The sequence below is a fragment of the Falco rusticolus genome, chromosome 4 (assembly GCF_015220075.1).
Source record: "Falco rusticolus isolate bFalRus1 chromosome 4, bFalRus1.pri, whole genome shotgun sequence".
NCBI classification, from domain to species: domain Eukaryota; kingdom Metazoa; phylum Chordata; class Aves; order Falconiformes; family Falconidae; genus Falco; species Falco rusticolus.
The window spans coordinates 101,551,571-101,564,799 of NC_051190.1; the positions used below are offsets into that span (position 1 = coordinate 101,551,571).

Here is a 13,229-nt window from a genome sequence, read left to right on the forward strand (position 1 = left end):
TACAGCATGGAATCCTTGGGCAATAATGAAATGCTGGGCTGTAAATTTTCCAGCTACATAACCCAACTTTTTACTTTCTTTTTTTTTTTCTTCTTCTTTTCAAAAGTACAAAAAGCTTACCTGAAAACATATTTGGAAGGGTTGCAGAGTGGTTTCAATGGATTGAACAAAATAGCTACCACCTGTTTGGGTTATTGTTAGTAACATATTGTAAACCCTGTGGAGAAGTAAAATACCACAACCCATTATCCCTTTCAGCTGTGAAGTCCCCCTTGAAGGGGAATGGCAAGGTGTCTCTCTCTTAAGCCTCAGCTTGTATGCTGGACGCTGGGCAGTATTGGCATTGTTGTGCTGTGAAGCAGCGTGTTGTGGCACATGTCATAAAGACTCATGGCACTGCCTTACCACCCCAAAATCTCATGTCTTTGGGTTTTTTCCCCCAAAGGTGTGTACTTTAATTACAGTCTTTTTTTTTTTTTTTTTTTTTAAAAAAATCTCCTTCAGTTAATAGTCTTGACTTTCTTAGATATCTGATTTGGAAGTTGGATGGAGGAAAGGGAAGAAGAAGGTGTGAAATCAGGTCATGCAACATCTTGGTATGAAGTATGAATATTTGCTGGAGACATTTATGAAAAAAACTCTTGCAAGACTCATTTCCAACTGCGTACTTCGATTTAATAAATAGAAGACCTGATACTTTAATATGCTATGATTTTTGTCTGACATCACTGCAATATAAATATGAGAAGACAATCTGTAAATTAGCATCTGGTACTTACCAGTCTTGTTCAGAGGACAGGATCAAAATTCTCTGTGAACCCATCACTGGATTATTATTTTTTTTTGGATTTGTATCCTTTCTTGGTTTTAACAGAGGCTGTCTTTGGTTCCATTGAGACAGCTCCATTTTTAAACCGATACAGTGGAGAAAAACCAGACACATACATATTTTTGTCCAGATGGTGATGTTTCTTTTCATTTCAGCATTCAGCTTCTGACTTGATCCTAGTTGAAGATGAAATGACAGATACTGAAGATAATGAAGAGGAGGATTTAGGAGTAATGGATGATCAACGTAGTGTAATTCTGCATCTCATCTCTCAGCTCAAACTTGGCATGGACCTTACCAGGGTACGGACACTGTTACCTCTTTTATAATTGTTCATTATTTTTTCTTCTTTTCATCCTTCTGTGTGTGTGTGTGCATGCATCCACATGCATGTGATTCCTGTGAGCACGTTTTGCCCCTGTGTACAGGGAGGTTTGCCTCTTTGTAAAGGTGTGTTTCCAGACAGCTATGGAGTGCTGTCTCCTGCTAGGCAGGCTTTCACGCAAAGTTTTACCACATCAGATGTTCTAGAGATGGGGTGGGGGGAAGGGAAAGAAAAAAGAAGGAAAAGCCCCAAAACTCTTCCTTATTTTTTTGTAGATCTTTCAAAGTGAGATGAAATATTTCTCATTTTATGCAGTGTACATTGTGTATGTATCCCACATGTACGTTTATGTTGTGTACGTGTCCCACATGTATGTTAAGTCAGGGTGCACTGAGTGTTTGTGGAAGAATAATGGCAATTGTATGGATGAAGGAGGTATGTGCTCAAGTTACTGCTTTGTGAATTGGATTCCATTTAATTACTTGGCGGCTTCAAAAAAATCCATGATGGTAAAGAAATCAGTCTTCACTGTTCTTGTCTGTGCTAAGCAGTTCACCATTTTAAACTTCTGTGCAACCTTCTGGTCATGGAACCAGAACTGTTACGAGCTTATCCATACTGAGATGGTCAGAGAAGTTACGGTGTATGAGAAAACAAACCTCTGGAAATGAGGTAGATGTTCTGGAAGGAGGGAATGCCTCTTTTTGAATAGTTCTGCATTCCAGTGAAACCTTCTTATGGAGTTTAATAAAAAAGTGGGTTTTTGTAAAGACATGTAATACCCTTTCCTTCCACAAAGGTTTTCTGCTTTAAAAAAAAACAACCCCCCTATAACTCACTGCCTACAAGTAAGAAGAGTTCATTCTGGCACACCCTCCACAAATAAAAAAAAAGTTTGGAATGACCAGATAATTTTTTTTTTTTGCGTGGAGTAGCTTGCAGGAGATTCTTCTCAGGGGCATTTTGATATTCTGAAGAGTTCATCTGTTTTCCTTTTGATCTTACGTATTAGTCAAAATCTATTTTTACTATCACTTTCTCTGCAAAATAAGGCTTCCTCAGTACAGTCTTTTCTGCTTCCTCTGGAACAATTGAGAGTATTTAAAAATACATTTTTGAGACTGAACAATCCCGTGATGTGTTACTAAGTATAGCTGTTGAATAGCTGCACATAAATTAATGTTTTGTTCTAAATATAACAAAATTTTCATAATTTCATTTGTGAATAATTTATACCTGTCACTTAGTATGTCTGGGGTTATATACCATTCATTTTTGGTTTTGTTTTTCTTACATTCCTCAATTTTTCATAGTTCTTCCTCTTTTCTATGTTGGTTTGCTAACGCTGGCTGAGTCCATAATGTTTAAACTAGACTAAGATTCCTCATCTGTTGTTCTTGCATCTTCGAAACATTTTGTCTTTGGTATGAACAAGATTTTTCTTCCCCGATTTCCAATGTCATCTTTTTGTCACAGCAGAGGAGGCAAAACCCCAAAGACACATGGTTATGTAAATAAGAGAAATTACTGTAAATAAGTGTAGACACTTACAAGAAAAGTTGGAAGGTAAATATATATGATAACCTATTTCTTACATACTGTTCTCAGAACACGGTCATTGAGGATAGTGATGCATATTATCAGATCTATAGTATGGCAAGATATTAGCATGCATGAGCGTGTGTGTATAATACCCACAGACTGAACAGAGGAACAGGCATATGGCAGAGTTAGATCCATCTCTAGTCTGTGTGATGCACGAATACACATATGATGAGTATTAATGAGACGTGCCACATGTGCACATGACTTTTCTGATCATTTTGAGGATTAAAAATAAAAAAAAAATACAAGACAGCTGGCTGCTCTTTTTATTAACTTTGCTTACTGACATGAGGCCCTTAGGGCCACACATGTGCGATGATAAAGCCTGGTTTGTTGGCTGCACGTCTTCTCATTTTTCATTATTCATCTGAAAGTCAGATTTCAGATAGCCTTGATGCTAGTCAGCTTCTGCTGGAAGTGGTTGTGGCAAAGTAGTTGCTAACATCAGAGGAGGTTTTATATGTTTCCATTTTCCTGTGCTGCCTTCCTACGGTTGTTTCCTTGGTTCATTTTGTGAGCTATGGATTGTAATGTGACGCCCACATGGACAAACAGCTTTTTTGAGCCCTTGGTGACTTTGGGTTCTGGATGCATAGTCATTACCTTCATGTATCACATCAGAGGAAACAGCTTTTTTTCCTTTTCCTGCGGGTTTTGCTTCTGTTAGTCTTGGCCTTGCCTGCGCTGACATCAGTTTCCCACCGTGATGATGACCATGTTCAGTGCGGCAAAGGTGCTTCAATTCTGAAACTTTTGTGCTGCCGTGCCTTTTAATGAGGAGTTGAACAGTAGGAATCTACTGTGAAGGAAAACACCTGCAAGGAAGTATTAAATCTGCACAGGCATTTGCTAGAACAGGCTAGACTTGGTGGTGGCCAAACAGACTTCAATAGCTGCTAGAGAGAGTCAGGTGGGGGAGCTGATCACAGCAGCAGAATGTAGTACAAAACTGATGCCTTGGTCTGGGCCAGGACTTTAAAAATTCATTTAAAATTGGAATTGCTGGGGGGGAAAAAAAAAGTTTTAAAATTGTTTGTCCTTTGGACTTTCAAAAAATGGAAAACAGCACCAAAAACCACTGACAGCCTGACAAATTTGTTGGCAAATGGCATCTAATGGGTTGCAATTAATGCTAACAGTTTGTACAGATGGGTGATCGCTCCCCTGCATTCCCTTATCTTGCCTACGCAGTTAATACGTGCTAAAAATAAAGGGCTGCCAGTAATTCTGCAGACTGTCAACCTGTTGTAAATTAATATTGTTGTATGGTCACAACGTCATAAGTTTTTAATTTGCTTGTCAATATACTTTTACCTTGGAACTTTAAAATATAAGTGGGGTGAAAATAGCTTGTTTTATTCCTGCAGTGACACAGATGACAGCAGAAAGCTTTTGTACCTCTAAGACAGGGGTCCTCAAAAAAAAGGGGTCCTTTTTAACCAGGGGGCCAGCGCACGGATGAAGTGGCAGGCAGTCATCTGTGGCTGCTTGGTTTCCCCCCCCCAACCCCCGGCGGGGGGGTTCTGTAAATACCGGGGGCTGGATTGAGGACCCTGGGGGGCCGTATGCAGCCTGTGGGATGTGGTTTGAGGACCCCTGCTCTAAGAGAAGGACATCTCAGCATGGGGTACCTTGGTCAGATTTCTGAAAAGGGTAGGGAATGATGCTGACACTCATGTTTTGCCTCACAGTAAATAGTAGCAGGGATAAATACCCCTGCTCTTAATTTTCTCAGTTGCATTCAGATCTAATCAAGTATAAGTGAATTCAAACCTAGGAAATTATGATCAAGCTTCAAATCAATATCCTGTCTTTAACCTCAGTGAAAATAGAGGAATGGCTGTTAAGCTGCTTCCTTTTCACCTGAGGTCTGAGAAAGAACAGAGATTATTCTAACATTTTAGAATGCAACCAAGAGATTTTTAGCTTCAGACTTAAGCAACTTCATATTTATTCTGGAGAGATTCTTTTGTCTGTTTAGTTCTTGTGCCAGCTTTTTCTCCTTGGCAAAAAATCAGGTAGTTTTGAATTTTTATGCAATTATATTAAAAAAAATTGTAGTCTGTTGCAGCACCGTCAAACTAGTAGACTGCAACAAGGCATTACCATTGGTCTGATTCTACTGTCTGTGCTGTATCACCTTCCTCCAGAGGTCAGACCACACTGCTCCTCCAACTGACCCCCTCTCCCCCCATCCTCAGGGCTATTTAACCACTTAGCAGGAACGAGCTACAGCTGCACATCATCCATGTCCATCAACCCACTGCCTCTGAGGCCAGGCCACAGCTGCATGTTATCAATGCTAATCAACCCCCTGCCTTCGTTCCTCTACAGTAGTCCAGTCCAAAACCAATATAAAAAACATAGGTCCTGAAGTGTATTTTTCTGCACTGTGCATTCTGTTTGGCTGCAGAAGGTTTGAAAACCTCAGTCCTTTGGAAGGTAGAGTACTAGCGCAAGTGCATGACAGTCCAACACTGGCAAGAGGGATGCCATATGCTTCCAATTTTGTTTGTTTCTATTTTGCTTATTTCTGCAGAAACCAAGATAAGGCCAATTTAAAAAAAAAAAACCAACCAAAACCTGTGGGGTTTTTTAACTATGTTAGCGTGTGGTGGTGTTGCATATTAAAACTTCAAGTCTATGAGATTATTTGTTAAAAGGCAATGTTTTCTAGGCATATTTTGTAATACTGGAATTGTGTAAGCTGTAAACAAATGTATTTTTCATACACAGTTCTGCCTCCTTTTGTGCAGACAATTCAATTCTGCGTTTTGCAGTGGGTCCTTTCCTGCTGCAGTTCAGGATGTAGTTTCCATTTTGTTTGGGCTTTTAAAGCAAGATCATTTGAGGTGGGGTTCAAGCTTTACTCAGATTTTAAATTGATGCTTGAAATTTAATAATAAGAGTCCGGTGATTCTTAACATTGCATTAAGTGGCTATGTTGGTGGAGTTACGTTAAGTACATAGCTGCAAAGCACACAGCTAGTACTTGAGAGAGTAGATATGAGGACTATGTGATCAAGTCAACAGGATGAAACCACAGCAATCTTAATATTGTACAATAAAATCTGCATAATCTTAATTATGGTCTGTAATTTTCTTCTCCTCCATTTGTGCTAATAAAGCATGCTCTTTTTAGAGAGAGACGCACACTTGGATATAATGAGATGCAAGTGCTGTTTATTCAGATGAGTTTCTCTGCCCTTTCAGGTCTGTGCAGTGAACTCGTGATGGTTATTACTAATATTTCTAGGCAGAAGTGATGGTTTATTTTTCTATGTTTTGCTGTCAGTTTCCCCTTTGATAACCTGATCTTTGAGTGTACACTTTGTATTAAAATGAGATTCTGTATTGAGGGTCAGTAATGCTGAATTGCATTTTTTTAAGATTGTATAAGATAATAACTATTTGGTCAGAATGAGAATGCTGCAAGGAAGACAGAATTGTTTAAAGAGCTAAAAATACCCTAAGAAAATCTCCTGCCTTTCCACTTTGCCTTCCAGAGTTTTAGATTTAACTTTGAAAAAACAATCTCCTCAGCGCCTCACTATCATACCACCATGGGGACCGTTGGCTGTCTTTAGCATGCAGTTGTTTGCCAAGTGTACTGTAAAATTAAGGTCCTGCTGCATCTTTTGGGGCCTCATTAGGTTGGTAATAGAGACCACGCAGAGTCCTCAAGGCTTACGGAGTAGAGTCAGAGGAATATTGCAGATGGAACTCTGCTTGATTTATAGCTAAACTTGTAAAAATTACTAGCCTGTAAAAGGCTGTATGTGTGTAAATAATACACAGGAGAGAGCACATGGGCATGTATGTTAGCAGAGAGCAGTTATCTTTTTTTGCAGTTGTGGTATGTTGACTTACAATGTATCTGTTAAGACTGTGTTTGAACCGTTGTGCCTAGGATTTTTTTCCCCATGTTTACAAGTTTTCTTTGAAAAGAACTAAATGATGAATAAAAGTTTGACAGCTTCTATTTCGTTATCCATGGGATCCAAAAGGACTGAACTGAGCTTTGGTCCGACTTAGAATCGCAAGCTGGGGCTGCAGTGGGGGAAAGCGAGTGTGGTCATGATTGAAGAGTGGCTCTCTGCCTGCTGTAAATAGCCCTTGCTTTTGGGAAAGGGAAAAAGTAAACACAGTGAAGAATTAGAGAGGAAAGCAGAATTCTTGCAATGGAGGACAGCTTGTTGGTCTGCACCTGGCATCATTTGAGCCACTTTGATTCTAGCCGGATTGGTTTGTGCCAGAATTTTCTTGTTGGTTGCTCAGGAGCGACCTCTGAGCTCCCCTGGGATGGTCCTGCACAAGGTATGGAGTGTGGGAGAAGGGTGAGAAATAAATTGGTTTAGTTCCTGTAGCCTTGTCTGTCTTGCGGTGTACTCCAGAGTGTTTCATGGAAAACTTTTAAACAAGTTTTGTTCCTGGTTAAGAGGGGTGACTTAAGCAGCATCTGCGTTGCTAGCTGAGCCACACTGGTAACTGCGCCTGGATCAGTCAGGGCTGGCTCCCTCCAGTGCAGGCTGCCTGGTGTACATGCCCTGTGCCTGGGGATGACAGGAGAGCATAGGGGTGGCAGGCGGTTTGACTTGGGAGGTGGGAGGGGACATGACACACAAGATGGCAGTGTAAGGCAGAGGGGGTCAAACGGGGAGCGTTTTCTTGCCAGTAGCCTCTTCAAGAAGGGTCCTTGGCATGGTTTTACCCTTGGAAACACACCTGAGGTTTGGTTTTGGTTGGAGGTGTTTGGATTGCTTGGTTAGAGGCTGGAAGGGACCCAATACATATGCAGCGGGTGGTCAAGGGCCCAGAAGTGAAATCGGGAGCCCAGATGTTTGGCTGAATGGGTCATGTACCCCTTACGCTCTCCACCGCTTGCAGGCTGGTGATGTGTATGTTTATTTGAAATACTCATCTTCTAGCATCTTGGGAGGGTGTACTACTCCCTTTTTGGAGGGTTATGGTAAGTTGGGTTTGTTGATGTTTGATGTGAAATAGTTTACACCAAAGTATGTTTTCATGTCCTGTAAAAAGGAGAACAATTGTTGTTTGTTAACTGAGAGGAGAGGAAAAGGCAGATTCCCATATTGCTGTTGAGAATCATAACGAAATAGGAAGCAGCTGGCATGGCTGTCAAGGCCGCTGCTTTTTCCTTTGCTTTTTATTTACACTGCAAAGAAAATGAAATTGCAGTGGCAGGGGAGGAAAAAATACTGTCCTGAAACTTGGCAGGGCCAGAATTGCAGCTGTCTTAACTGTTCTCCACCGCATCCCACCCCCTCACCCCCCCACCCCCCTTACCCCCTGGTAGTATGATCATGGGGAAATCATATCTGCCTTTGTCTGCTTTGCATACAGGTAGTGCTTCCAACATTTATTTTGGAGAAAAGATCCCTGCTGGAGATGTATGCAAATTTCATGGCCCATCCAGACCTGTTTTTGTCAATTGCAGCTGGAGCCACTCCTGAGGAAAGAATTATCTGCTTTGTGGAGTATTATCTCACAGCTTTTCATGAAGGCCGAAAGGGAGCGGTTGCCAAGAAGCCCTATAACCCTATAATTGGTGAAACGTTTCATTGCTCGTGGGATGTGCCTAAAGATAAAGTGAAAGCGTTCAGAACTAACGGTGCCTCCATGGTTTCTAAGGACCCAGCCAAGGAGTTTGGTCAGGACCAGTCCACGTGCTACAAGCTGAGGTTTGTAGCTGAACAAGTATCTCATCATCCACCGGTATCTTGCTTTTACTGTGAGTGCAAAGAGAAGAAAATGTGTGTGAACGCTCATGTATGGACCAAAAGCAAGTTTATGGGCATGTCAATAGGTGTTTCTATGGTAGGTGAAGGTAAGAACTGTGCTTTTATATTGTTTTTTTTGTTTGTTTAGCTAATGTTACGGGTGTCAACACAACAGAAATACAGATATTTTCCTGTTGCTTTCCCTCTGACCTTTCATTTGAACCTTGTGGCTATTTGCTTTTGTGAAGTTTGGAATTAAACCTGTAAGGTTCATACAACTTTTTCCTCTCCAGGCAGAATGAGACACACATTACACGTATAAATATATGCTTATATTTATGTGAGTCTGTTAATATGTAACTGTGCTTCAGATATGATTTAGTTGCAGTAGCAAAGGACTACTGACAGCATATTCTGTAAGAACGTTTTTATGTCTTGCTCACTTTTAAAATAATATGTGATTCAGTATGGGACAGTTTCACAATTGGAACAAAGCAGTAGGAAAAAACATGTTTTTACTTAAGCCTAACATTCTTTTTTCCTAATTTCTGCAAAGAATCGTAGTTTCTGTAGTGTTTAGAGTCGGCATATTATCTCCAGCTTTATAGAAAGTGATGTAGTTGAGGTACAAATCATGATTTGCTGTATCATATATATATATACACACACACACACACGGTCTGCTTTGTGGTAAGTCATTGCTCAACACGAATTCAGAAATACAGGGGGTCGTAACAAGTTCTTAATGGATGATCTGAACTGAAAGACACACCTGTGCCAGTGTCATTACCAACTGCTCACACACTGATTTAATGTTTCTAAGTCCCTTAGTCAGTCCCTTTTGCCATTTGAGGGTAATTTCCTGTCTATGGTTTTTAGTGTTTTGTCTTAACTAGGTCTTAGACTGCAGTAGAAGGACCAGGACAACTTATAGTAACTGCTTCTTTTTGGCATTATGTTAAATACTGTGATATTAAAGGTAGTAAAAAAGTAGAGGGGGAAATGTAGTAGTTTGGTTTTGCTTATGAAAAACAACAAAAAAATATGGTGAAAACTTACACATACATTTTGCTATTTCTACTAGTTAGAACTAAAGAACAAACTCAAACGGTGGAAAGGGCTACAATACCTTTGTCCCGATGGCAATAAATTCCTTTTTTTGTAGGAGAGTCATGCAACTTCCTTACTATTGGATTTGATATTGTTGTGATAGTTTATAATAAATAGGCTGTTTCCTTCTTCCTATGACTTAGGTAGTTTGCTTTTAGTATGAAATTAAGGAAGCTGGGAAGGGAGTGTCAAAGGGGATTTGGTCTTTCTGTCTCTGTCCTGACTGTACTACTGCCAGCCTGAGTCACTGGTTTAACTTGTGTTTTTCTGGTACATATTCATTTCTAGTACGCTCTTTCTCAGTGAAGGGAGCTATTTAATGGAAATAAACACAAAGTCATTTATAATTATGTAGGAGTAGGGAAATTCCTTTTTCTTGCTGCTAGCGCACAGTTTCCTGGGATTGGGGGTGTCTACTGTGGGGATTATTGAAGACTTCAAAGTCCTGATGTGTCCCAGTTTTGAGAGAAAAAGGGTCTAGGAATTAACCATTTCTCTGTCGCAAGGATTGTTTAATGTATTTTTGTGAGAATAAGTTCTCCCCTCCCCTCTCCCCTCCTTTTTTTTTTTTTTTTTTTGTGTGTGTGTGGTTTTTTTACGATATCCCAAGAGTGGGATCATCTCTAAGCATGTGGAGGAAAGGTTATCAGGAGCAGTCAGTGTGGATTCACCAAGGGGAAATCATGTCTGACCAATCTAACAGCCTTTTATAATGGAAGGACTGGCTGGGTAGATGAGGGGAGAGTGGTCAGTGTTGTCTACTTTGACCCCCATAGGCAAGCTCAGGAGTGTGGGTTACACGAGCGGGCAGTGAGGTGGGCTGAGCGGGCTGATGGCAGAGCTCACAGGGCTGTGATCAGCATCACAGAGTCCAGCTGGGGGTGTCCCCCAGGGGTCAGTGCTGGCGCCAGTCTCGGTCAACTTACTCATCAGTGACATGGATGAAGGGACAGAGCGTAGCCTCAGCAGGTTTCCTGATGATACAAAACTGGGAGAGCTGGGCGGGGAGAAACCTCATGGAGTTCAACAAAGGCCAGTGTAGGGTCCTGCCCTGGGGAGGGACAGCCCCACACACCAGCACAGGCTGGGGGTGGGCTGCTGGGGGGCAGCTCTGCGGGGAAGGGCCGGGCGGTACTGGGGGACAGCCGGTTGCCCGCGGGCCAGCGGTGGCCCTGTGGCCGAGAAGGCGGATGGGACCCTGGGGCGCGTTAGGGGCAGCGTGGCCAGCGGGTGCAGGGAGCTGATCCTGCCCCTCTGCTCGGGCTGGTGAGGCCCATCGGGAGTGCTGGGCCCAGCGCTGGGCTGCCCAGTCACGGGAGACGGGGAGCTGCTGGGGAGGGCCCAGCGGGGGCTGCGGAGCTGGTGAGGGGCCTGGAGCACCTCCCTGGTGAGGAGAGGCTGGCAGAGCTGGGGCTGTGTAGCTGGAGAAGGCCGAGGGGGGTCTCACCCGTGCGTACCAACACCTTAAGGGTGGGTGGCAGGAGGACGGGGCCGGGCTCCTTCCAGTGGTGCCCAGCGACAGGACCAGGGGCAACGGGCACAAACTGCAACACAGGAAGTTCCAGCTGAATATGAGGAAAAACCTCTTTACTTGGAGGGTGGCGGAGCCCTGGCACAGGCTGCCCAGGGAGGTGTTGGAGCCTCCTTCTCTGGAGTTATTCAAAATCCACCTGAATGTGACTTGGTGCAACCTGCTGTAGGTGAACCTGCTTCAGCAGGGGGTTGGACTAGTTGATCTCCAGAGGTGCCTTCCAACCCTGACCATTCTGCGAGTCTGTGGAGGCAGGCTTTGAGCAACATCTGCAATGGTGAACTCTGCAATTCGCTGCTGTCTTTAATAATGGGCATTTGGGAAAGAAGTTTGGGTTCACCAATTTATACATTTGCCTTTTTTTTTTTTTTTTTTTGGTGTAAGGAGTGCAGAAGCATGCAGCTTCATGGTGACAGCATTTCTGGGAAATGATGGAGAAACTGCAGTGCAGCCAAGCATTTCTGTTGCAGTTGAGGGCTGGCAATAGGCAGCAAGAAGTTCTATCACTGAAACTTTTCTGTCATCTGAAAACAGCCAGCCTAAACCTGGAAGCCTTGGTTTATAATGTTTACTTTGCAGTGCTGTTTCTTCACTTGAACCTAGACTACACTTTCTTCAAATTTTTTTAGTCTTTTTTTTCAGTCCCAGGGAAATCTTCCTAATTTAAAGTTGGTGCGTAGATTTGCCAAGCTGTGCAAAAATTAGAATGTACTACAGATGTTTTTGTCATGTGCTGCATACATATAAATTCTGTATTAGATTGAGGTCATTGTGAGTACTGGGGAATAGATTGCTGAACCAAACAAAAGTACCCACTGACTTACAATGTGGAAAAACTGTGTCTGGATTTACACGTCTGGTAATGCAGAGCCTAATAACTTTTTAGCGTGAAATATAATTTGGAGTATGCCCTTTGTATTTAAGGCCATTTTATGCATTGCAGCATTTTAAATGGGATGAGTTGGTCTAGCAAAAAGTAGGTTGTAGAAAGGCATGCTGTTATCCAGAAGGTGTATGAATGTAGCTAAAATAGGTAGAAATTGAAGTTAGCTACTGGGAGAAGCTTTCTGACAACGAGGCTGGCCGGTAAGATTGTAGAATCTTACTTTAACCTGTTAAAACCAGATTAAGCGCATTTCCCAGGTATGGTTGAAGTATGATTTATCCTGCTTTTGATAAGAGGCAAAGTGACATCTCATGCATCATAGAAATCCCTGGGGTTTGTTTGGTTGATTTTTTTGCTGCTGTACATTGGATGATTAAGCTAATAATGTGTTACTGTTGGGTTTTTGTCTTGTCCCTTCCTCTTTTTTTCCCTCCCTCTATTATGAGGGAAAAATAAAAGCACTCAGCCCTTTTATTTGTCTGTTGCTGGAATTCACTTACCTGTGGGGGTGCCTTTGACTTTTTGTTAGATCAGTAAGGATTTTGGGTTCTGCCAGATGCTACTTGAAGTTTCCTGGATATCTCAAATACACCTGTGTCCGTTAGAGACTTCATTTAAATCATTCTGATGTTGGTATAGTAGTTTTGTTATACTGTGCATTCATTGATTACTATTTCATGTATGTGGGGGGGGAAATTCCTTTCAAACAGAGCATTAGAGAGCTTCGGTTAATGTTCTGGAAAATTCAGTGGTATCTTGTTCTAGTTCTGTTTATCAGAATGCATTTGTTGGAAATGGCCACGGCACCAAGCCTGTCAGGGTTCAAGGAGCATCTGGAGGATGCTTAGTCGTACACTTTATTTTTAGGTAGTCTGCGATGAGCAGGGAGTTGAACTTGATGATCGTTATGGGTCCCTTCCAACTTGAGATATTCTGTGTGATTTTATGACCTGTAACTTCGTTGTGACCTTAGTGCTGAATACAAACAACTGTGATGTGTTTTGAAACTTTGCTCTCTGCTGAATAGTTTTGTGTATGTCCTTGAAACAATTCAGTTTTTCTCCTGCAGTTGGCTATTTACAGAAATAAAATGGTACTGAAGTTTTGGGCCTATATTGTATAAGGGATATGCTGGTAATGTTTCTGTGGTGCTTTTGAAGCATATTTTTTAACTTGTCATAATGTCCTTTGATGTATAGAGC

General features: G+C 41.9%; 1 protein-coding gene across 2 annotated transcripts in view; it reads left to right on the forward strand.

Annotated features, from left to right (window-relative positions):
• The window catches only part of OSBPL10 (oxysterol binding protein like 10), a 124,903-nt gene that overhangs the window by 95,736 nt on the left and 15,938 nt on the right, over positions 1 to 13,229 (forward strand). For both annotated transcript variants that reach the window (XM_037386535.1, XM_037386534.1), the window contains exons 7-8: positions 985 to 1,131; positions 8,124 to 8,607. In XM_037386535.1, the coding sequence (XP_037242432.1) occupies positions 985 to 1,131; positions 8,124 to 8,607 (631 nt within the window). The remainder of the gene's footprint in view (positions 1 to 984; positions 1,132 to 8,123; positions 8,608 to 13,229) is intronic.